The 26,164-nt window shown below is 44.0% G+C and overlaps 1 protein-coding gene across 5 annotated transcripts in view; it reads right to left on the bottom strand.

Moving 5' to 3' along the window:
• LOC115168976 (histone-lysine N-methyltransferase PRDM16) overlaps nt 1–26,164 on the bottom strand; it is a 384,212-nt gene that overhangs the window by 284,994 nt on the left and 73,054 nt on the right. For all 5 annotated transcript variants that reach the window (XM_029724556.1, XM_029724560.1, XM_029724561.1 and 2 more), the window contains one exon: nt 9,971–10,356. In XM_029724556.1, the coding sequence (XP_029580416.1) occupies nt 9,971–10,356 (386 nt within the window). The remainder of the gene's footprint in view (nt 1–9,970; nt 10,357–26,164) is intronic.

The raw sequence follows: 26,164 nt of genomic DNA, 5'->3' as shown, positions 1-26,164 counted from the left end.
CCGTTATTGCGACGTTGTCGGTGTTATGCGTGGTGATCAGAAGGCCACGGGTACCCGATTAATAGGCTAGCACCTCTATTCCCTTTCCTGGAAATATTTAAGAAATACTTCAAGCCCATAAAAGCGGGTTGTGTGGGGACTGAAAGTTAAACTCTTTCTTTAATTTGGAGGAGGCAGGGTGGTTAGGGGAACAACAGAGGGTTTGTCTGGGGGCCTGGGACAAGTCTGTCCCTGTACGGGCAGTAACTGTGGTGGTGAGGCAGGTAAGTGAGTTCTCTGTTGTGTGTGGCACTTTAAGCTGGGTAAGCCCTCGCCGTATGGCTGTGCCAAACCCTACTCTGACACCTCGCCTTCCACTAAAACACATATGGGTGTCACTCTCTCTCTTTCTCTGTTTCTCTCTCTCTCACACACACACACACGCACGCTTTCTCTCATACACACACGCACGCTTTCTCTCATACACACACGCACGCTTTCTCTCATACACACACACACACACGCTTTCTCTCATACACACACACACACACACACACACTTTCTCTCATACACACACACGCTTTCTCTCATACACACACACACGCTTTCTCTCATACACACACGCACGCTTTCTCTCATACACACACACACGCTTTCTCTCATACACACACACACACACTTTCTCTCATACACACACACGCTTTCTCTCATACACACACACACGCTTTCTCTCATACACACACACACACGCTTTCTCTCATACACACACACACACGCTTTCTCTCATACACACACACACACGCTTTCTCTCATACACACTCTCATACACACACATGCACGCTTTCTCTCTCACACACACACACACATGCATGCTTTCTCTCATACACACACGTACGCTTTCTCTTTCTGTTTCACACACACACACACACACACACACATTTTTCCACATGGAAAACATGCTGGGAAAGCAAACAAGCAAGCAGGTGAGCCGAGAAGAAAATGAACAGCTTCATGGCTAATTCATGAAATGTTTGGTGCTAAAAGGAGAGGTGAATGGAGAGTGGGTGAATGCTATCATGCAGTACCAAGTCGCATTTCCAAATGTAAGCATCAATCTAATTAACAACGTAAACAGTATTTTCTGGCCCGGCAACAGAGGAATACCATTGTCTACTATGGCCCGGGGCTAACACGGACATGAAGTGGCTATTCATCAAGACAGCCATGAATGATGGGTTTTCACTGGGATACAGACGAGGGAGGAGGTAGGGGAGGAATTGGGCAGCAGTTACCTGCGTTTGGCCACCAAGAACATGGGAGAACACCCGTGTCCATGGGAGAACACCCGTTAAATGAATGTTTAGGAACACATAAGCACCTGAGCATTAATTAAAGCGTGTCTCTGCTAGGTACGCGCAGGGGCAAATAGAAGGTAAAGAGACTGGAGTGAAGAGACTGGAAGGGCTGGAGTTTGAAGCAAGACAAGAGACTATTGAGAGACAAAGTGTCTCAAAGTCCGCGAGAGCGCAGGAACCAATTACTGAATAATAACATCAACAACTTGGAGGGACAATATTTATAGAGCTCGACCACTCCATCAAAGACGGATGACTTTCCCCCCCCGTTCACTTCCTCCTGAGAAACTCTTTCATTTCATCTGGGGGTCTAGAGATGAATTAACAGATGCTGGAAATGAGTTATGAACAAATGATAAGGCATCAGTGTTCTAATCAAACCTGACATTTCATTTCCTGCTTGCTTTCTCGTTATCAATTACCATGTTCGGGGGCATAATTGACATCGGTTCGAGAGGACGAAAGATGTAAAAACAAAAAGCGTATTTCTTTAATACCTCCTAAGTAACTGCTGTGCTGTTTCTACGGCAACAGTGCCCATATGTTCAATGTTAGTTGTAATATGTTCCACTGGAGTGCTCCGAAGGCTGGGGAAATTGGATTAAATTGGCTAATAGCATGTTTAAAACCTACATAAAATGAACGTGAATGGAAGACATTACAACCTCAGGACTGAACCTGCTGTATTATTTTTCATGTGTAAACTTGGGTTTCTTTTAAACATATAATCATGATATAGAAAACCACAGTGTTGGTAAATAGGGTTGTTAAATACCACAAGATTAATATTCATTGCATGGTGCTATACAGTGGGAAAGGAAACACAATTTCCAACATTACTCCTCACAATTTGTCAATGGAACATTACCATCTTAAAAAGAAACCTGGAGATAAACGTATAGAAACAAACATTCAGGTAATATGAATAATAATTAACTATTGAAGTCATTGTAGTGACCCAATTGAGATGGCTTGATATGAAGGAAAAACAGCCAACAAGTGCTCAGCATATGTGGGAACTCCTTCAAGACTGTTGGAAAAGCATTACAGGTGAAGCTGGTTGAGAGAATGCCAAGAGTGTGCAAAGCTGTCATCAAGACAAAGGGTGGCTACTTTGAAGAATCTCAAATATAACAAATATTTTGGTTTAAAATATATTTTGATTTGTTTTTCTACAATGTAGAAAATAGTAAAAATAAAGAAAACCCTTGAATGAGTAGGTGTGTCCAGACTTTTCAATGGTACTGTATATATAAAAATAATAATCAAATATATGTAATTCCAGTTTAATTTAACATGGCGGTAATAAACAATTACCCTTTCCAATGCTTTTTCCTAAATATACATGAAATACTTAATCATTCAGCTTTTTCCCTTTTGGAGTGGCCTTCAGAAGAGCTGCTCTTTAGACCTCATCAGAGTCAGGCTCTGATGTGATTAGTAAAATACTATGCTAATGACCCATTAACCTGAAGAGCTCAACTCATGTGGCTTCTTCTTCTTCAGTCTACCAGACCAGGGTTCATATAGTATTTAAAAATGTTCCTTTTATCATTTGCTCTAGTCTGCCTGGAGTGTCAGATGGGCGGGGGTTGCACTCTTGAGACTATTCTAGCTCAATCACGGACAATGTATTTGAAATGGTTGGAAATGTTACTGATAGTCTTCAGATCAGGGTTGTCGAAATCATTTTGCCCTGGGGGCCGCATTCGGTCTCCAAAGAGGTCCGGAGGGCCTTACTGAAAATTGGTTATATTTCCTTGCATCAAAATTGGCAAAAACTGTGTCCTCTATCGATAGGTTTTGGAATATGAGATGGTTTGGGATGAGTTGGACCGCAGAGTGAAGGAAAAGCAGCCAACAAGTGCTCAGCATATGTGGGAACTCCTTCAAGACTGTTGGAAAAGCATTTACAAGTGAAGCTGGTTGAGAAAATGCCAAGAGTGTGCAAAGCTGTCATCAAGGCAAAGGGTGGCTATTTGAAGAATCTCTAATATAAAATAGATTATGATTTGTTGAACACTTTTTTGGTTACTACATGATTCCATATGTGTTATTTCATAGTTGTAATGTCTTCACTATTATTCTACAATGTAGAAGATTGTAAAAATAAAGAAAAACCCTTGAATGAGTAGGTGTTCTAAAACTTTTGACCGGTAGTGTAGCTTTGGAAAGCATCTGCGCTTGTTTGATTTGGAGCTTTGCTAATTCTCCTCGGCAGTCTGAGACAAAACAAAAGATATTTGATTCTGTTCTCTTTCAGTTTGGATCACGGACATTTCTCCCTTTGTTTCAATGCTGTGACATCCTTCTGTAAGTCTTAGTGGGTGGATATGGGGCTTACACATCCTTAAACACACACACACACACACACACACACACACACACACACACACACACACACACACACACACACACACACACACACACACACACACACACACACACACACACACACACACACACACACACACACACACACACACAGAATGTATATGGTAAACACACCACATCATAGCCACATGCTTTCATAAAACCAACACACACACTTGACACATACAATATCTATTCATGCAACACTGCACATGCTTACCAACACACACACACCCTTATGAAAAAATAGACACTTCCTTTTGTCCTCTCTCCGAGTGCTCTCCAGCTTCCCCTTTCTCTCTCAGAGGGAGTGTGAACTGACAGTGTGCTGGGGGGTAAAGAACAGGAGAGAGGAGCAGCAGTGAACATCCACTGTACGCCCACCTGTTCCTGTCAATACCTGATCCACGGCCAATCACTGCACTCACAATAAATCGTTTCACTCTGTAGGATCCTTCCCCAGTTGATAGGGTGCTCTCCCCCCCTTCTCTCCTGTCCCCTAACAGAGGGCTTCCAGGCAGGGGCCTGCGCTTGTGGCTTGATTGAAATGGCCCTTGTGCGGAGACAGGGAGTTATATTATGTTGTGATAAAGAAGAGCATAACAGCTTTTAAATGGATGACTGCGGGTGGCTCTGCTGTTCCAGTGGGGGGAGCAGAGAGACAGGCTGAATGGACGTTGCCCCAAGCTAAGCATCTCCTAGATTGAGCTGTCCGTCTCGGGGAAATGCGTCTGAGTTAACACCTCGCCATCGCCCAACGCCCTGGGACAGACAAGACTGGACTTCCTTCTCTTCTCTCTTCTGGATCATTCTAATTATCCAGGAATGGATGGTGGCGTTGGACTGATCACACACAGACTTCAAGAGACATACACACACACACACACACACAATTTCTAACACGCACACATAAACTCATACACACACTAAGACAAACACAAACACACTAAGACACACAGACACACACACCTGAGCTTTCACCCATTGAGCCCCATTCACACTCAGCGTATTAACTCTCACGGCCCACGCTTATAAAAAGAATGCTGGTTTGAAACTATCGTAAAAGTGTGAAGCATTTATTTGGGCTGTCGACTGTGTTATTTTGGATAGAGTAATTGCAGAATTGAACTAACTGCAGTTACACTGCATAATTACTGCAGTAAAAAAGAAACAACATTATTTTGGATGCGGTATTTGCAGCACACTGCAGTTATACTGCACTCTCACTGCAATATTTTTTTGTATGGGCAATTACACACAGACCTCATGCACACACACACACACACACACACCACACACACACACACACACACACACACACACACACACACACACACACACACACACACACACACACACACACACACACACACACACACACACACACACACACACACACACACACACACACACGTGACAGGTTAAAGGAAATACTCATAGCCTGTTATACATTAAAAAGTATTAGTAAGTTCATAGTATGTGAGGATCTTAAAACATCTAAGGTTAAAAATATCATGCTTTCTGTATTAGTTGATAGAGATGGATAACATTCATATAATTGTGTTAAAATCCATCAAGTGTACAAAAGGTAAGAATTGTAAAAGGAATGTGTAAACGTTATATTGATTACTTTATTTTGTGGTGCCTAATTGAAGGGGAAAAGTGTTAATCTGTGATCTACTAAATGCTCTTTAATCTATGAGCCTGAGATCGATTGCTCTGGTCTCCACCCAAGTTCGCGGGGAAATCGCGGTCTTTTCCTTATTGCAGTAAAAGTTCTCAGTGAGGAAACAATACCGTATCACTCTCGTGATTATTTCTCCCCTTTTTCAGGTACGTTATTGATGATAAAACAGAGTCATTTAAATGTAATAACTCGCTAACATGTCAAGAGTGTATGAGGTGTGTCTTAGTAACATCTTGAGGAAGTTAGAGTTACGTTTGCAGAGTAATATGAGCCCTGCTCGGTTGCAGCGAAGGCTAGCTTCGTACTGAGAGTAGCTGCCATTTTATGTCGATCGTGAATGAACATGTGCGTTGTTAATAAGATATTTTGCGGTGTTATTTGTGTAATGGTTTTTCAAACACTTTATTGACTGTTGATAAATTAAGCTATGGTTTCCTGAGTTAAAGCTTTGTGCTTGACAGTTATATTGAAATTAGTATATGTTTCAGTGAATTACAGTGTATACTGTTGTGACTTGAATAAGCCTTGTACCCTACAACACTAGCTCTTTCCTGTAGATCGGTTGTTTTGTAAAATGTGTTACTTTTGTAAAATGTGTTACTTTGGTAAAATGATTGCAGTAAAAGTTCTCAGTGAGGAAACAATACCGTATCACACTCGTGATTATTTCTCCCCTTTTTCAGGGGCGTAACACACACACACACACACACACACACACACACACACACACACACACACACACACACACTTCATCTTAACTCCACATACTACCCACACCGATATTATTACACGCCAGTCTGTGCCATTACTCCAACCAACACCCATTCTATAGGTGGATCCATATCCACACTACACCTTACAGTATATACAGTATATACACGATCCATTCAACTCCCATTCAATATTCCCACAATGACGACTACTAGCATTAAAACCCTCCACTGAGCATTGGGTATATAGGATCACATTTAGACAAACATGTCCCCCGTTTAGTTGGGGCTAGAGGGGACAGACAGACAGACATATAGACAGGGGGCCTCCTCCATCAAGGCCCATTAACAGCCCTAACCCCTGCTTTCTTAGGGCCACATCTCTCCTGTCACTCTACCATCACTCTCCCTCTGTTCCCTCCCTCAGTCTTCCTTCTCTCACTCTTTCTCCCTTTGTTCCCTCCATCCCTCTCTCTCTAGGCCTGTATATTTGTCTAAGACCAGTGTGGGGAGGGTTCCTGGGGGAGTCTCATGATGGCTATCGATGGCTAGGCTGTTATGACTATCTATGATAAGAGCCTTTTGCTCTGAGCCCCGCTGAGAGAGAGAGAGAGAGAGAGAGAAGCCAAAATAATTTACACTCAATGAAATATATATTTAGAACGGGGTCCTGACTAGATCTCACAACTAGCTCCGTTATTGGCTTACTGCTATTATAGTATTATATTATAGTATATGAAAGACACAGACAATGATCTCTCACTGGAGTCTGACTTAGTTATGGAGCTATCAGACCTCTTTAGGCAGTACTCTCGCCAGCGAGCAGCAGGCCATAAGCCGAGCCCTCCAAATCAACGTGCTGAGCGAAGCAGTCATTTTGAGCCTGAAACATGAGTGTTGTACTGGGTCAGGCAGGAGCAGCGAGGCTGATGACTCCCAGCCAAACTGCTTTGAGAGAGACAGAGATGGATTGCATGGGCTGAATGCTGGGGATAATCAGCCTCACGCACACAATTCACCGGATTGAGCATGCATGTGACCCTCACCGACACGTTTACTGAAACGTTGAAGCATGTCAACTGTCCCTGTAAATAGGAAAATAAACTCAAACATTGCAGGGAGCGCACACATCTGCTAGTGTTACACAAGACTATGGTTATATCCAGCAACTGCATACTGTGGTTGGCTCAGCCAGCCTACATACTGTACAGTACACCCTGTCTGAAGTGGCTACCTCCAAACTGTACCCAACCTTTTAGTGACGTGATGTGTAATTACATGTGAAGGTAACGCTATAATATCAGACTATACAATATATGTGAATTACCAAAATGGCAGCCTGCTGAAATCAGAAGCAGGCCTGGACCATTCTAGTGGAGAGAAAGAGAGAGAGAGAGAGAGAGAGAGAGAGAGAGAGAGAGAGAGAGAGAGAGACCAACTTCAATATCCTCTAATGTCATGTTGAAATGAAAATGAATAGTTCAATACAGACTAGCTGCAACGACCCTGGCTGCACGCTTCTTCGATTTCCATATCGTGTGGCGTGACCAAACGGGTGAGCTCCGTCAGACCGACGGGGGGAGGCGGCACCGAAAAGCCGATACCTCCATTAATCAGTTAGATTTTCCAACATTGGCGACTGATTGAATTTAAAGAGAGGGTGCTGGGCCGGTTCAAAGATGACATCCAACGGTAGTATGAAATGCAAACGGAAAGAGCGTCTTCATTTGGCAGCTAGGTGGTTGCGTTTGGCTAGGGAGCTAACAACGAATCATTCCTAGTGCCGTTCACTTACCTTTCTCAAAGGTTGCACCTCAGAAAAGGACCCTTAATTTGCAATTTTGTCATTTCAGACTGTGTCCGAATATTTACCACTCTTTACAGGTACTGTAAAGCTACCCAGCATGCTGGGAACATTTCCCCAGAACATTATCTAAGATTCCCATTCAGTTCTACTTGGGGTTTAATCTAATATCCAGCAAACGTTTTAGATTAAATATCCCTGGAATGTTCTGCTAAAGTTCACTACAATGTTTTCCACGACATCTGTAACAACCACCACAGAACATTCCCCAAATGCTCTTCTTACGTTTCCAGGTAATGTAATAACACAATGTTCTTAGAACATGCAGCAGCAACAAAATGTGGGAACAATAGAAGTGATTCTGAGGAAATATTATAGGAACATTCTGCTAATGTTGGAGATATTACTACTAAAACCTATAACAACAAACAAGAAACATTCCTGGAACATTCTGCTAATGTTGATGGCGATATTACTACTAAAACCAATAACAACAAACAAGAAACATTCCTGGAACATTCTGCTAATGTTGATATTACTACTAAAACCTATAACAACAAACAAGAAACATTCCTGGAACATTCTGCTAATGTTGATGGAGATATTACTACTAACACCAATAACAACAAACAAGAAACATTCCTGGAACATTCTGCTAATGTTGATATTACTACTAAAACCTATAACAACAAACAAGAAACATTCCTGGAACATTCTGCTAATGTTGATGGAGATATTACTACTAACATCAATAACAACAAACAAGAAACATTCCTGGAACATTCTGCTAATGTTGATGGAGATATTACTACTAACATCAATAACAACAAACAAGAAACATTCCTGGAACATTCTGCTAATGTTGATGGAGATATTACTACTAACACCAATAACAACAAACAAGAAACATTCCTGGAACATTCTGCTAATGTTGATGGAGATATTACTACTAACACCAATAACAACAAACAAGAAACATTCCTGGAACATTCTGCTAATGTTGATGGAGATATTACTACTAACACCAATAACAACAAACAAGAAACATTCCTGGAACATTCTGCTAATGTTGATATTACTACTAAAACCTATAACAACAAACAAGAAACATTCCTGGAACATTCTGCTAATGTTGATGGAGATATTACTACTAAAACCTATAACAACAAACAAGAAACATTCCTGGAACATTCTGCTAATGTTGATGGAGATATTACTACTAACATCAATAACAACAAACAAGAAACATTCCTGGAACATTCTGCTAATGTTGATGGAGATATTACTACTAACACCAATAACAACAAACAAGAAACATTCCTGGAACATTCTGCTAATGTTGATGGAGATATTACTACTAAAACCTATAACAACAAACAAGAAACATTCCTGGAACATTCTGCTAATGTTGATGGAGATATTACTACTAAAACCTATAACAACAAACAAGAAACATTCCTGGAAGATTCTGCTAATGTTGATGGAGATATTACTACTAACACCAATAACAACAAACAAGAAACATTCCTGGAACATTCTGCTAATGTTGATGGAGATATTACTACTAAAACCAATAACAACAAACAAGAAACATTCCTGGAACATTCTGCTAATGTTGATGGAGATATTACTACTAAAACCAATAACAACAAACAAGAAACATTCCTGGAACATTCTGCTAATGTTGGAGATATTACTACTAACACCTATAACAACAAACAAGAAACATTCCTGGAACATTCTGCTAATGTTGATGGAGATATTACTACTAACACCAATAACAACAAACAAGAAACATTCATGTGAGTCTGTTATTAAGTTATTCTGTAAGGATATGACATGATGATCCAGATTGGTTCTAAAAACATTACTTCCACGATAATGCAAATAGTTCTGTGTCTAATGTTTTATACAAACATTTTATAATCATCAGCACTGTCCAGTTTTTGTGTTATGAGAACATTTGCAACAACCTAATGAAAGTTCTTGGGTACAAACTGGGTGTGAGAGCTAAACCACATTGTAAAGACGTCTACAGAATGCCTACAGAACAATGACCTACCTCCCATCCGAAGGAGCTGTCTTTGACCGTGGCACTCTGCAGTGCGCTGTGAGGTCCAAAGTGCTCTCCCATCCCGATCCGGGTTTTGGCCCATATCCCCAGGCCTGCTCCGGGCACCGAGGACTCGCGCAGCTCCAGGTCGCCGGGAATGTCGCCGGGCACCTCGTAGGGCGAGCCTTCCCTGGGCGTGAAGGGGATCTCGTGGTGATGACGGTGGCTGGGATGGTGGTGGGGATGGTGGTGGTGGTTGTTGGGGTGCGGGGACAGGGGTCCTACGGAGATGGGGGACATGATGCTATCCTCGGTCTCCTCCTCCCCACTATCAACCCTTCCTGCCGGGAGGTGGGCCTCTGTCTCGTACATGCTGTCCACTGGCTCAATGTCATCTGATAGAGGAAGGGAAAGTGAGAGAGTTAGTTGATGTACAATATCTTAAATGTTCAACCATTGATTGACTACACACGTCAATTGAGAATCAAAGAGGGAAAGGAGAGCGAGAGAATGACCACAAAGTATATACAGTATACATGCCTTCAGAGTGAGAAAGAGATGCTTGACATTCACTCCAGTATCTTGGCCTATTCTCTGCAATCAGTCCATTTTGGGAGTTTATACCAGTATCACCAAAAGATCGTACGTTGTATAGACAGGACTTTTACACTGTAGACATTATCACCAATAGAGCTTAACCATACCGGGCCACTCTAGGACTGATCTACTAACTGACTCATACAACCCAAACAAGCGAAAGACGGAAAACCTAAAAAGCCTTCAGACGCAGGTATTCCCAGTCAAAACATTCCCCACCGTCAGAGGAAGCCCTGATGGGACATGGTGTTCCATTCAGTCACAACCACTGCCATTTCCTGCCGGGTCATCTTACAGATAATGGGGGAGAAATGACCCAGGCATTGACAGTCACTCGCCAGTTTAGATTAGTCATCTATGCTTGTCACTGTTCTGTGGCTGACAGCGTAATTGTGGTGTTCGGGTTTCCACCATTCAACGATAACGACAAAGACAAAGAATTAGAGAGGCACGAGCCTAGCTAGACACACCATCTGCCTCAACTCCTAACCTCCCTCTCGCACAGTCAAGGCCAGATCACTTGGAGAAAGTCAGATGTACACTATACAGTTGAAGTCGGAAGTTTACATACAACTTAGCCAAATACATTTTAACTCAGTTTTTCACAATTCCTGACATTTAATCCTAGTAACAATTCCCTGTTAGGATCACCAATTTATTTTAAGAATGTGAAATGTCAGAATAATAGTAGAGAGAAGATTTATTTCAGCTTTTATTTCTTTCATTACATTCCCAGTGGGTAAGAAGTTTGCATACACTCAATTAGTATTTGGTAGCATTGCCTTTAAATTGTTTAACTTCGTTCAAATGTTTTGGGTAGCATTCCACAAGCTTCCCACAATAAGTTGGGTGACTTTTGGCCCACTCCTCCTGACAGAGCTGGTGTAACTGAGTCAGGTTTGTAGGCCTCCTTGCTCGTACACGCTTTTTCAGTTCTGCCGACAAATTTTCTATAGGATTGAGGTCAGGGCTTTGTGATGGCCACTCCAATACCTTGACTTTGTTGTCTTTAAGCCATTTTGCCACAACTTTGGAAGTATGCTTGGGGTCACTGTCCATTTGGAAGACTCATTTGCGACCAAGCTTTAACTTCTTGAATGATGTCTTGAGATGTTGCTTCAATATATACCCATAATATTCTGTCCTCATGATGCCATCTATTTTGTGAAGTGCACCAGTCCCTCCTGCAGCAAAGCACCCCCACAACATGATGCTGCCACCCCCGTGCTTCACAGTTGGGATGGTGTTCTTCGGCTTGCAAGCCTCCCCCTTTTTCCTCCAAACATAACGATGGTCATTATGGCAAAAGAGTTATATTTTTGTTTCATCAGACCAGAGGACAATTCTCCAAAAAGTATGATCTTTGTCCCCATGTGCAGTTGCAAACCGTAGTCTGGCTTTTTTATGGCGGTTCTGGAGCAGAGGATTCTTCTTTGCTGAGCGGCCTTTCAGATTAGGTCGATATAGGACTCGTTTTACTGTGGATATAGATACTTTGTTTCCTCCAGCATCTTCACACGGTCCTTTGCTGTTGTTCTGGGATTGATTTGCACTTGTCACACCAAAGTACGTTCATCTCTAGGAGACAGAACGCATCTTCTTCCTGAGCGGTATGACGGCTGCATGGTCCCATGGTGTTTATACTTGCGTACTATTGTTTGTACAGATGAATGTGGTACCTTCAGGCGTTTGGAAATTGCTCCCAAGGATGAACCAGACTTGTGGAGGTCTACAATTTTTTTCTGAGGTCTTGGCTGATTCCTTTTGATTTCCCCATGATGTCAAGCAAAGAGGCACTGAGTTTGAAAGTAGGCCTTGAAATACATTCACAGGTACACCTCCAATTGACTCAAATGATGTCAATTAGCCCATCAGAAGCTTCTAAAGACATGACATAATATTCTGTAATTTTCCATGCTGTTTAAAGGCACAGTCAACTTAGTATATGTAAACTTCTGACCCACTGGAATTGTGATACAATGAATAATAAGTGAAATAATCTGTCTGCAAACAATTTTTGGAAAATTACTTGTGTCATGCACAAAGTAGATGTCCTAACCGACTTGTCAAAACTCTAGTTTGTTAACAATACATTTGTGGAGTGGTTGAAAAAACGAGTTTTAAAACTTCTGGCTTCAACTGTATATACAGAATTATGTGGACACCCCTTCAAATTAGTGGATTCGGCTATTTCAGCCACACCCATTGCTGACAGGTGTATAAAATCTAGCACAAAGCCATGCAATCTCCATAGACAAAAATTAGCAGAAGAATGGCCTTACTGAAGAGCTCAGTGACTTTCAACATGGCACAGTCGTAGGATGCCACCTTTCCAACAAGTCAGTTTGTCAAAATTCTGCCCTGCTAGAGCTGCCCCGGTTAACTGTAAGTGCTGTTATTGTGAAGTGGAAATGTCTAGGAGCAATAACGGCTCAGCCACAAAGTGGTAGGCCACACAAGCTCACAGAATTGGACCACCGAGTGCTGAAGTGCGTAGCACGTACAAATCGTCTGTTCTCGGTTGCAACACTCACTACCAAGTTCTAAACTGCCTCTGGAAGCAACGTCAGCACAAGAACTGTTAGTCGGGAGCTTCATGAAATGGGTTTCCATGTCCGAGTAGCCGCAAACAAGCCAAAGATCACCATGCGCAATGCCAAGCGTCAGCTGGAGTGGTGTAAAGCTCACAGCCATTGGACTCTGGAGCAGTGGAAACACGTTCTCACTCTTCACCATCTGGCAGTCTGACGGCTGCAACTGGGTTTGGCGTATGCCAGGACAACCCTACCTGCCCCAACGCATAGTGCCAACTGTAAAGTTTGGTGGAGGAGGAATAATGGTCTGGGGCTGTTTTTCATGGTTCGGGCCCCTTAGTTCTGGTGAAGGGAAATTTTAACGCTACAGCATGACATTCTAGACTATTCTGTGCTTCCAACTTTGTGCCAACAGTTTGGGGAAGGCCCTTTCCTGTTTCAGCATGACAATGCCCCCTATGCACAAAGCCAGATCCATACAGAAATGGTTTGTCAGATCGGTGTGGAAGAACTTGACTGGCCTGCACAGAGCACTGACCTCAACCCCATCGAACACCTTTGGGATGAATTGTCACACCGACTGAGAGCCAGGCCTAATCCCATCAGTGCCCGACCTCACTAATGCTCTTGTGGCTGAATGGAAGCAAGTCCCCGCAGCAATGTTCCAACTTCTAGAGGAAAGCCTTCCCAGAAGAGTGGAGGCTGTTATAGTGGCAAAGGGGGGACCAACTCCATATTAATGCCCACGATTTTGCAATGAGATGTTCGACGAGCAGGTGTTCACAAAGCGTTGGTCATGTAGTGTATTTTTTAGCAAAATTTGGAAACATTTTAGTTTTCGTGAACAAATTAAATGACAAAACCCCTACAGAAACCGGTAGCAAATACCTTTGCAGTGCAATGTACCATGCTGCAGCAACAAAAGGAAAATCTCTGTTGTACAGTAAACACATATACAGTATACCACGTTAGTCCCCAAGGGCAGCACTCAAATGTGATTTTGACTATCTCAAACTCAGAAGAATTTGTAGGTTGCCTGGACGACGGAGGGAGCAGGCAGGCTGTAGTGTGGCAGCAAAAGCAACGCTCCAATAAACTCTTGGGGTTTGGATCGTACAATATTGAGAAAAAATAATTGCAGAATTACTGGATATGTAAGTCTCGAAAGGAAACGTGAACTATGAAAACACTGCCACAGACTCTTAGCGACTGGCAAGAGAGCATCCTGAGAGATCCAGGAAACGTATCATATAAAAGCTGGGCAGTAAAACGAAGGCTTTTACCGATTTTAATGATCAAGGTTTCATAGGTGCCCAGACCAGGCAGACAATTAAACGAAGGGAAACATGTACGCCAGCAGTAGCTTCCACTTTCACAAATCAATTAAACTTTTATAACCTCAGCCTATCTGGTGCAGTTTTCAAGAATCCACAGTATTTTCGAAGCATTAAAACCTTTTTTTCTCTCCCCTTTAGCTGGCACCCGACCCATCGAGTGCAACAAGGGGTTGTTACTGTTACTTCCTTAATTTAAACAAAACATAATTTGTGTTGGACAGAAACCGCCAAGCAAAAAAACAAAATGTGATTTAAAGGAGTCTTCTGGCCAGGAGTTAAGATAGTCCGAGCTCAGTTCCCTTATTCATAAAGATCTGCCACAAAAACAAAAAAGGGAAAGTTAAAACTAATCAGCACAGAAAAAAAACTCCTCTCTCCCCTCCTTTTTCCCTGTGACATTCTAGTTGAGGGCTAGGCCATGTTCGACCATAAAATTTGCTACAATAAAAGGAGAGGAGAGGAGAGAGAGAAAAATAAGCAGGAACACGTTAGAGATGTTAGCACAGTCTCCCGGGAGGCTGCTTAAAAGACCTCTGCTAGATAGTGCCTTCCTTTCTCCCTCTACCATGTTGTTCTTTCTCTCCTCTTTTCACAGATAACTATTTATCCTGATTACGTCAGGGGTCAATCATTAATCCACACCTTGGGGGTCCTGGCGCTGGCTGGGCCTACAATGGGCCGCTTGTTTGGCTCGTGTTATTCCACTGGAAACTACTGTGCATCCAGAGATCCCGGCAACATGAACGCATCCGATTTACTGGTCACACTTTATTTGGATGTACTAGCAATGCATGTGTGGGTCCCATGGATGCAGGCAGGGATATACTGAGAGGTGTGTGTGTGTGTGTGTGTACGGGTCACACTGATTGGGCTGACATATTGATGTATCCTTTATGCTGAGCAGTCTAGAGCTACTACTACCTCGTCGGGTGAGACAGAGCATCTAGGAGCCTACAGCCAAATGAAAGAGAGCCCCAACTCCTGCAGAGAGCAGGCATCCTGTGTGTGTGTGCGTGTGTGTGTGTGTGTGTTGTGCTGTCAGCCACTACATTGTCCCTGTGGTTAGAGGCGCCCCCCAGGGGCTCCCAGCCCGGCCTGGCCAGACATTTATTAACAGGAAAGATTAATAGCACTGAGAAAATACATTTTCACAAACATGAGAAATATTAATAATAATCAATAGCAACTTACATTGTCCAAATTTTGCTGCAAACATCACTAGGGGGGGGGGGGGGAGAGAGAGAGAGAGAGAGAGGAGGAGTATGGGAAAGCATACAGTATGATCCCTTCATCCACCCAAAGGGAGGAGAGAGAGAGAGAGAGAGAGGAGGAGTATGGGAAAGCATACAGTATGATCCCTTCATCCACCCAAAGGGAGGAGAGAGAGAGAGAGAGAGAGAGAGAGAGAGAGAGAGAGAGAGAGAGAGAGAGAGAGAGAGAGAGAGAGAGAGAGAGAGAGAGAGAGAGAGAGAGAGAGAGAGAGAGAGTGTGAATGAAAAGGAGAAATACATCATAAGTTAACATGGACCAGTTGAATGAAGTCTGGCTAAATGACTGAAGATGATAGTACATCATAAATGCACACACACGTTATTACTGCTGTTAAGAATGAATGAAACTACAAAGGACCCATATCCAACCATTTCCCCAGGTGCAGGATACAACAATCGCATTTGAACAGAATAAAATAAATAGTAGAAGTTGTATTTCTTCAGCCGTGGAAAAAAGCTTGATTGGGACAATAATGTTGTGTGTTGGCTATGATGATCCACCAGACGGATGCAATTCACACTGATTATTTCCTCTGGTGAATAGATGACAAAATGTGTGTGTGTGTGTGTGAAATGTTTTGTGTGTCTGTACAGTGCCTTCAGAAAGTATTCATATCCCTTAACTTATTCCACATTTTGTTGTGGAATATAATATTCACACCCCGAGTCAATACGTGTTAGAATCGCCATTGGCAGCAATTACAGCTGTGAGTCTTTCTGGATAAGTCTCTTAGAGATTTGCACACCTGCATTATACAATATTTGCACATTATATATTTTTTTAATTCTTCAAGCTTTTTCAAAATCGGTTGTTGATCATTGCTAGACAACCATGTTCAGGTCTTGATTTTCAAGTAGATCAAAACTATAACAGACACTCAGGAACATTCACTGTCTTCTTGGTAAGCAACTCCAGTGTAGATTTGGCCTTTTGTTTAGGCTATTGTCTTGCTGAAAGGTGAATTAGTCTCCTAGTATTTGTTGGAAAGCAGACAATCAGTTTTCCTCTAGGATTTTACCTGTGCTTAGCTCTATTCCATTTATTTTTATCCTAAAAAAAACTCCTTAGTCCTTGCCGATGACTAGCAAACCCATAACATGATGCAGCCACCACCATGCTTGAGAATATGAAGAGAGGTACTCAGTAATGTGATGTGTTAGATTTGCCCCAAACATAACGCTTTGTATTCGGGACATGAAGATCATTTCTTTGCAACATTTATTGCAGTTTTACTTTCGTGCCTTATTGCAAACAGGATGCATGTTTTGGAATAGTTGTATTCAGTGCAGGCTTCCTTCTTTTCACTCTGTCATTAGGTTAGGCTTGAGGAGTAACTAAAAGCCATTAAACTCTGTAACAGTTTTAAAGGCACCATTGGCTTCATGGTGAAATCCCTGTGCGGTTTCCTTCCTCTCAGGAAACTGAGTTAGGAAGGACGCCTGTATCTTTTTAGTGACTGAGTGCATTGATCAGGGCGCTACTTTCATATGTCCCGCCCACATTCTGAAATTGCATTTTTGTCCCCCCCCCCCAGTTTTATCATTGGAATGTGATACAAAACAAGGCAACAGTGTGCTTTAGGACCATGCAGGCGCCCCTGAGCGGTCGGGTAGGCTGTTTGGAGTGTTTATCAGACTGGATTAAAGAAATGTATGTATAATGTATGTTCTCCTACTTCTAAAACCAAAGTTGCGCCCCTGGTTTTGATTCACCATCCAAAGTGCAATTAATAACTTCACCATGCGGCCAAGGGATATTCAATGTGTGTTCTCTACCAATAGGTGCCCTTCTTTGCGAGGCATGGGAAAAACCCCCACAACTGAGGGACCGTACAGATAATTGTATGAGTGGGGTACAGAGATGAGGTTGTGAAAATCATTTTAAACACTCTTATTGTACACAGTGAGTCCATGCAACTTATGTGACTTGTTAAGCAATATTTTATTCCTGAACTTAAGTGGTTAAATACTTATCCACTCAAGACATTTAAGCTTTTCATTTTTTATTTCCAAAAACATAATTTCACATTATGGGGTATTGTGTGTAGGCTAGTCACACAAAATCTTTATTATTATTTTACTTCAGGCTGTAACACAACAAAGTGGAAAAACTGATTCACAGAATTTGACTTTTTCCACATTTTGTTGTGTTACATTCTGAATATTGTCAGACTATTCTTCATTTAATATTGTCTTTACTAAATAAAATGTGTGAAATTAGTTTTGATTTAGAATGGACCATTACAGCACCTTTATCAAAACAGGGTGAATGGAGGACTCTTCTCCCGTGGCTCATTTTCATGCCAGGTAGGCTATACTCCTGTTGTAAAGCAAAGTGCTTATTATTAGGAAAGTTGAGAAATAAATATAGAAGGCCTAGCCTATAGAAAGCTGATGGGATCCTCCTCTTTTTAGTAGAGGCCCTCACTCTGTTTTCTCACGCAGTTGCATAGCCTACAGAAATGTTGTGCAACGCAAGGTCATGGGCTCTCATGAAGGGTTTGATTTGATTTCCATTACATTGATGTCAGAGTGATTAGAGGGACAATAGAGTGCTGAGTACCAGGCAGTTAGCAGGTTTGGTAGGCTACTAATGACCATCAGCAGCATCAGAGCTTGGAGAAACCTAATTACCATGACTAAACGGTCACATGGAATTTGACTGCTGTCATGACTGGTGACCGCCTGTGCACTAAATGCACTTTATTTCCTTCAGTCATCTTCTCTCCCTGCGCCCTCCATCTCCCCATCCCCTCAATCCAGCCATCTCTCAACATGTACTTACACAGCCAGATCCCATCCATTCTGAATGGCAGACAGTCCACTCAGAGTGCAGTGAGGGACAGCTAGAGGCTGTAAAGGTGAGTGCCAACGCAGGAGGCAAACTTCCCTGTAGTAGCCTACACCTTCTCAAAGAACGCACACATACACGCGCACACAAAACCCTTTCATACGCAATATCTGCTTTTCAAATAAAGCATTCTTTGTTACATGAAATCCATTTATGATTTAAAAAATGAGACATTTTTATGTTTGAAATATTAAGTTAAGTGCAGAGGGGCTAAAGGGGAAATCAATATTGTTTTTCTATCCAATCTGCTTTGGAACATAAGACCAGTGAGTGTTTATTTGGATGATGAAATAGGACTGAATGTGAGACAGAGCCCATGTGCCCACTCACTATACAGCTTAATTTAGCAAGCTACTGGGAATGAAGACACATCCCCATAACGAGGGCACTAGACAGCTTAATTTAGCAAGCTACTGGGAATGAAGACACATCCCCATAACGAGGGCACTAGACAGCTTAATTTAGCAAGCTACTGGGAATGAAGACACATCGCCATAACGAGGGCACTAGACAGCTTAATTTAGCAAGCTACTGGGAATGAAGACACATCCCCATAACGAGGGCACTAGACAGCTTAATTTAGCAAGCTACTGGGAATGAAGACACATCGCCATAACGAGGGCACTAGACAGCTTAATTTAGCAAGCTACTGGGAATGAAGACACATCCCCATAACGAGGGCACGAGACAGCGAAAGAGACAGAAAATAAAATACATAAATGTTTATTAAGAGGGAAAGAGGCTCGCGTTCCGCGTCGGTATCTGACTTGGTGTAAATGATTTTCACCTCTGCCACAGGTCCAGCCTCCCCACATAAATCACCCGATTACTCCCAGCCCGCTCCGCGCTCCCAGTCATTAGACAGTGAATTAACGGCAATCCACGGTGCTATTAATCACAAAGACAAAAGTGTTAGCACAGCCGCTGACCTGCCTGGAGTAAAGGGACCACGCTGAGGAAGGGGAGGAGGAGAGAGAAAAGGAGAAGGTACGATGTATGGACGGACGGACAGACGGATTGATGGATGTGTTACACACGCCTCTAGGAAGAGGGAACGCAACACCCTGCTACAACTCAACTCTCCGTGGTGTGAAAGAGGTATGGACTGTAGGTGTGAGTAAGGATGACAAAAGGCAGAGAATTATCGTTTACAAGGAATTTATTCCGTCACACGGTAAGTTTGGGGAAAAGGGGCTGGACGGAACCAAAGCAAAGAAAGTAAATATCAAAGCCCCCTCTCCTACCTTACCTGCCTACCCACTACTTACCTATCTAGCACCACCTGGTGCACTAACCAAAATACAGGGGATGGTCCGCCCAGGTCTTTCCTAGTGTGCATAGACAGTAAACTACTACGGGTTATGTATGCCTGCGGGGCTCTGGCCTAAGCACTCCCTAGGTGCCTTCCCCTTCCCCCCTGGGGCCAAATGAAACAGAATATTATAAACTATTTCACACAAAAAAAACTGAGAAACACAGGATATCAAATAAGCTCTGACTGACTGAGCAACAAACACAGAACATACCAAGGCTGCTCCCAGCAACAACTGACATAGGCAGTTTTGGTATGCACTGTCTCACTCTCAGCAACAAATGATATAACCATCAGCATCCTCTCTCAGCAATCATCTGGTGCTCTTCTGGGCAACAGAACACTGGCTTATACTGCTTCAGAAGGAGTCTGTAATTGAAGACAGCTGCGTCCTGACGAGGGGGCGGGGTCAGCTCTCCAATCATCAATGGGGGCCGACCAATCAGCTGCTTGGGGAGAATTTCAGGAAGCCATTTCCTGAAACACACTCACAAATACACAAACTACGACACAGAAACTGGGGAACGTAACAGTATGGATGAAGAAAGTGAACAATAAATGAGAGAAGAGATAGAGATAGAGAATGGATAAGAACGAATATAACAGTACAATGAAAGAGAAACTGAAATAGGGGGAGAGAATAAGAGCACCCCAAAGACTGGGACAGAAGGACACACCTCACAGGGTACAGCCATCAGTACAAACACATACAAACACACACACACGCATGTGGTTATGTGTGTAGAGACACTGACTAACTGGCCAGGCCTGGGGCCAGGAGGCAGAACACTTCTCAGGGAAATATTAGGGACACAGGGAGGAAAACTGCTCACTCAGACCAAAAGCAATAGCCATCATTGAAAATTCGGCCCTATATTTCAAACAATCCCAGTGCCAAGATACAGAGAAACGTCCACAAATGTGTTGAATAAAAACAGAGTGAAAAATCGAGTAAATAACTGTAAAGTTCTGACAGAGTAATAATACACACACACAAACACAGAAAGAACACACTGATAAATAGCTATGTTCCAGGAGAATGGTGTATGTGTGTTTGTGTGTGTATTCATTTGTATTTGTACTCTACATGGGGTCCCGCAACATTAAGGCAGTTCTATACAATTTAAAATATGACATTACATTTCAAAACACTTTTTACAACACATTATGTGTGTGCCCTCAGGCCACTACTCTACTACCACATATCTACAATACAACATCCATGTGTACGTGTCTGTAGAGCGCGTTTATGTGTGTCTGTGCCTGTGTGTGTCTCTTCACAGTCCCCACTGTTCCATAAGGTGTATTTTATCTGGGGTTTTTCAAATCTGATTCTACTGCTGCATCAGTTACCTGATGTGGAATAGAGTTCCATGTAGTCATGGCTCTATGTAGTACTGTGCCCTCCCATAGTCTGTTCTGGACTTGGGGACTGTGAAGAGACCTCTGGTGGCATGTCTTGTGGGGTATGTATGGGTGTCTGAGCTGTGTGCCAGTAGTTTAAACAGACAGCTCAGTGCATTCAGCATGTCAACATTTCTTACAAAAACAAGTAGTGATGAAGTCAGTCTCTCTTCCACTTTCAGCCAGGAGAGATTGACATGCATATTATTAATATAAGCTCTCTGTGTACATTTAAGGCCAGCCGTGCTGCCCTGTTCTGAGTGTGTGTGTTTGTGTGTGTAAATGTGTCTCTGGTGTGTTTGAGCACTTGAGAAAAAGTGTGAAAGCTGTCTCAGAAAACACATTATCAGCCGTGAAACAGCTATCGATAAATCATCAAATATGTTGAAAATGACATTTATTTGGAAATTGGATATTAATTCCGTTCTGTCTTCGTTTGTCTCTCCCCCCTACAGCTACAGCTAGCTAAGGCCAGAGTCAGTCTGTAATAAAATCTTTTATTTCAATGGGAATACCTGGTTATCGCCTGGCATACCGTCCCAACAGATCCACAGATGATGCTCTCTACTGCACTCAACACTGCCCTTTCCCACCTGGACAAAAAGAACACCTATGTGAGAATGCTGTTCATTGACTACAGCTCAGTGTTCAACACCACAGTGCCCTCAAAGCTCATCACTAAGCTAAGGATCCTGGGACTAAACACCTCCCTCTGCAACTGGATCTTGGACTTCCTGAATGGCCGAGCCCAGGTGGTAAGAGTAGGCAACAACACATCCGCCACGCTGATCCTCAACACGGGGGCCCCTCAGGGGTGCGTGCTCAGTCCCCTCCTGTACCCCCTGTTAACTCAGGACTGCATGGCCAGGCACGACTCCAACACCATCATGAAGTTTGCAGATGACACAACAGTGGTAGGCCTGATCACCAACAACGATAAGACAGCCTATAGGGAGGAGATCAGAGACCTGGCCGTGTGGTGCCAGGACAACAACCTCTCGCTCAACGTGATCAACACAAAGGAGATGATTGTGGACTACAGGAAAAGGAGGACTGAGCACGGCCCCATTCTCATTGACGGGGCTGCAGTGGAGCAGGTTGAGAGCTTCAAGTTCGTTGGTGTCCACATCACCAACAAACTATCATGGTCCAAAGACACCAAGACAGTCGTGAAGAGGGCACGACAAAGCCTATTCCCCCTTGGGAGACTGAAAAGATTTGGCATGGGTCCTGAGATCCTCAAAAGGTTCTACAGCTGCAACATCGAGAGCATCCTGACTGGTTGCATCACTGCCTGGTATGGCAGCTGCTCGGCCTCCGACCGCAAGGCACTACAGAGGGTAATGTGTATGACCCAGTACATCACTGGGGCCAAGCTTCCTGCCATCCAGGACCTCTACACCAGGCGGTGTCAAAGGAATGCCCTAAAAATTGTCAAAGACTCCAGCCACTCTAGTCATAGACTGTTCTCTCTGCTACTGCACGGCAAGCGGTACCAGAGTGCCAGATCCATCTAGGTCCAAAAGAATTCTAAACATCTTTTACCCCAAAGCCAGAAGACTCCTACTAAACAGCTAATCAAAGGGCTACCCAGACCCCTCTTTTACGCTGCTGCTATTCTCTGTTTATTATCTATGCATAGTCACTTTAACTCTACCTACATGTACATAAATTATTACCTGAATTATCTTGAATAACCAGTGCCCCCGCATACTGACTCTGTACCAGTACCCCCTGTATATAGCCTCACAACTGTTATTTTACTGCTGCTGATTAATTATTTGTTACTTTTATTTTCAAATTTTACTTTTCTTTTGGAATTTTAATATATATATTTTTTTACTTAACACAGTTTTTTCTTAAAACGCCTTAAAGCATTATTGGTTAGAGCCTGTAAGTAAGCATTTCACTGCAAGGTCTACACCTGTTGTATTCGGCGCATGTGACAAATCCAATTTGATTTGATTTGAGTAGTAAAGTGCTTTCTGTTCCCACTCTGGAGAGAAAATCCAATAAAAAGGACTCTCAGCTCCACTATCAATGTTAGGCTTAATTAATGAATGGCTGAGAGAAGATTCAGCATTTAATTCAACACCAACTAACTAATATCTACAGTGGTGGAATTAAAATGCATTTAAAGTATGGTATTGAATTGTCCCGTTTTTGTGATTAATACAGTTTGGAAGGTATTGGTACGGTTCATAGGGATAGGCACAAAAAGAGAGAGGGGGGAGAAAAGCAGAGAGAGAGAGAGAGAGAGAAAAGGAGAGAATAAAGAAGAACAACAAGGACAGTACATCAGGCGCTACCGACAGACCTACATACAAAATGCACAGGAACTACATTACCCAGCATCCCCATCAGCTCATTGCCCTGCGTGTCTCCATCACTCTGCTCCCACTCCATCACCTGTTCATTACGGCACACAGTCGCTAAACATTTTGCAACTAATAACGAAAATGAGCGCTTCTTACTGGACAAGTTCAGGTGCAGTCCCTCCCTGTTTCAGTATGTTTTCTTCCGTTTGGTGCCTAATGAACAAGACCCCTGCACCTCTGGTGGGCCCTGTTCATCAGGCTACACATTTCAACACACTGTCAGAGTGGATGTCTGTCCAATAGGTAGGAGGTCCTAATCCACCTACATCAAGTTAATTTAGCTTACAGCGAACAGCCATGCAGCCTAGCTGATCCAGTACCCGACGAAGGCCTGAGAGGAGAGCTAGAGGGACTAGAGCTAGAGGGACCAGAGCTAGAGGGACCAGAGCTAGAGGGACCAGAGCTAGAGGGACCAGGACTAGAGGGACCAGAGATAGAAGGACCAGAACTAGAGGGACCAGACCTAGAGGGACCAGAGCTAGAGGGACCAGAGCTAGAGGGACCAGAGCTAGAGGGACCAGAGCTAGAGGGATCAGAGATAGAGGGACCAGAGATAGAAGGACCTGAGCTAGAGGGACCAGAGATAGAGGGACCAGAGATAGAAGGACCTGAGCTAGAGGGACCAGAGATAGAGGGACCAGAGATAGAGGGACCAGAGATAGAGGGACCAGAGCTATAGGGACCAGAGATAGAGGGACCAGAGCTAGAGGGACCAGAGCTATAGGGACCAGAGATCGAGGGAAACAAAACTAGAAGGACCTGAGCTAGAGGGACCAGAGCTAGAGGGACCAGAGCTAGAGGGACCAGAGGTAGAGGGACCAGAGCTGGAGGGACCAGAGCTAGAGGGACCAGAGCTAGAGGGACCAGAGATAGTGGGAAACAAAACTAGAAGGACCTGAGCTAGAGGGACCAGAGCTAGAGGGGCCAGAGGTAGAGGGACCAGAGCTGGAGCGACCAGAGCTAGAGGGACCAGAGCTAGAGGGACCAGAGATAGAGGGACCAGAGCTAGAGCGACCAGGGATAGAGGGACCAGAACTAGAGGGACCAGAACTAGACGGACCAGAGCTAGAGGGACCAGAGCTAGACGGACCAGAGATAGAGGGACTAGAGCTAGAGGGACCAGAGCTAGAGTGACCAAGGATAGAGCGACCAGGGATAGAGGGACCAGAGCTGGAGGGACCAGAGCTAGAGGGACCAGAGCTAGAGGGACTAGAGCTAGAGGGACCAGAGCTAGAGTGACCAAGGATAGAGCGACCAGGGATAGAAGGACCAGAACTAGATGGACCAGAGCTAGAGGGACCAGAGCTAGAGGGACCAGGGATAGAAGGACCAGAACTATTTGGACCAGAGCTAGAGGGACCAGAGCTAGAGGGACCAGAGCTAGAGGGACCAGGACTAGAGGGACCAGAGCTAGAGTGACCAAGGATAGAGCGACCAGGGATAGAGGGACCAGAGCTGGAGGGACCAGAGCTAGAGGGACCAGAGCTAGAGGGACTAGAGCTAGAGGGACCAGAGCTAGAGTGACCAAGGATAGAGCGACCAGGGATAGAAGGACCAGAACTAGATGGACCAGAGCTAGAGGGACCAGAGCTAGAGGGACCAGGGATAGAAGGACCAGAACTATTTGGACCAGAGCTAGAGGGACCAGAGCTAGAGGGACCAGAGCTAGAGGGACCAGGACTAGAGGGACCAGAACTATAGGGACCAGAGATAGAGGGACCAGAGATAGAGGGACAAGAGGTGGAGGGACCAGAGGTGGAGGGACCAAAGCTGGAGGGACCAGAGCTGGAGGGACCAGAGCTGGAGGGACCAGAGCTGGAGGGACCAGAACTAGAGGGACCAGAGCTAGAGGGACCAGAGCTAGAGGGACCAGAGCTAGAGGGACTAGAGCTAGAGGGACCAGAGCTAGAGTGACCAAGGATAGAGCGACCAGGGATAGAAGGACCAGAACTAGATGGACCAGAGCTAGAGGGACCAGAGCTAGAGGGACCAGGGATAGAAGGACCAGAACTATTTGGACCAGAGCTAGAGGGACCAGAGCTAGAGGGACCAGAGCTAGAGGGACCAGGACTAGAGGGACCAGAACTATAGGGACCAGAGATAGAGGGACCAGAGATAGAGGGACAAGAGGTGGAGGGACCAGAGGTGGAGGGACCAAAGCTGGAGGGACCAGAGCTGGAGGGACCAGAGCTGGAGGGACCAGAGCTGGAGGGACCAGAACTAGAGGGACCAGAGCTAGAGGGACCAGAGCTAGAGGGACCAGAGCTAGAGAGACCAGAGCTAGAGGGACCAGAGCTAGATGGACCAGAGCTAGATGGACCAGAGCTAAACGGACCAGAGCTAGAGGGACCAGAGCTAGAGGGACCAGGACTAGAGGGACCAGAACTATAGGGACCAGAACTATAGGGACCAGAGATAGAGGGACCAGAGGTGGAGGGACCAGAGGTGGAGGGACCAGAGCTGGAGGGACCAGAGCTGGAGGGACCAGAGCTGGAGGGACCAGAACTAGAGGGACCAGA

The sequence above is a fragment of the Salmo trutta genome, chromosome 30 (assembly GCF_901001165.1).
Source record: "Salmo trutta chromosome 30, fSalTru1.1, whole genome shotgun sequence".
NCBI lineage: Eukaryota > Metazoa > Chordata > Actinopteri > Salmoniformes > Salmonidae > Salmo > Salmo trutta.
Note: the sequence above shows the minus strand (reverse complement) of the source record. Positions and strands in the feature narration are given on the sequence as shown.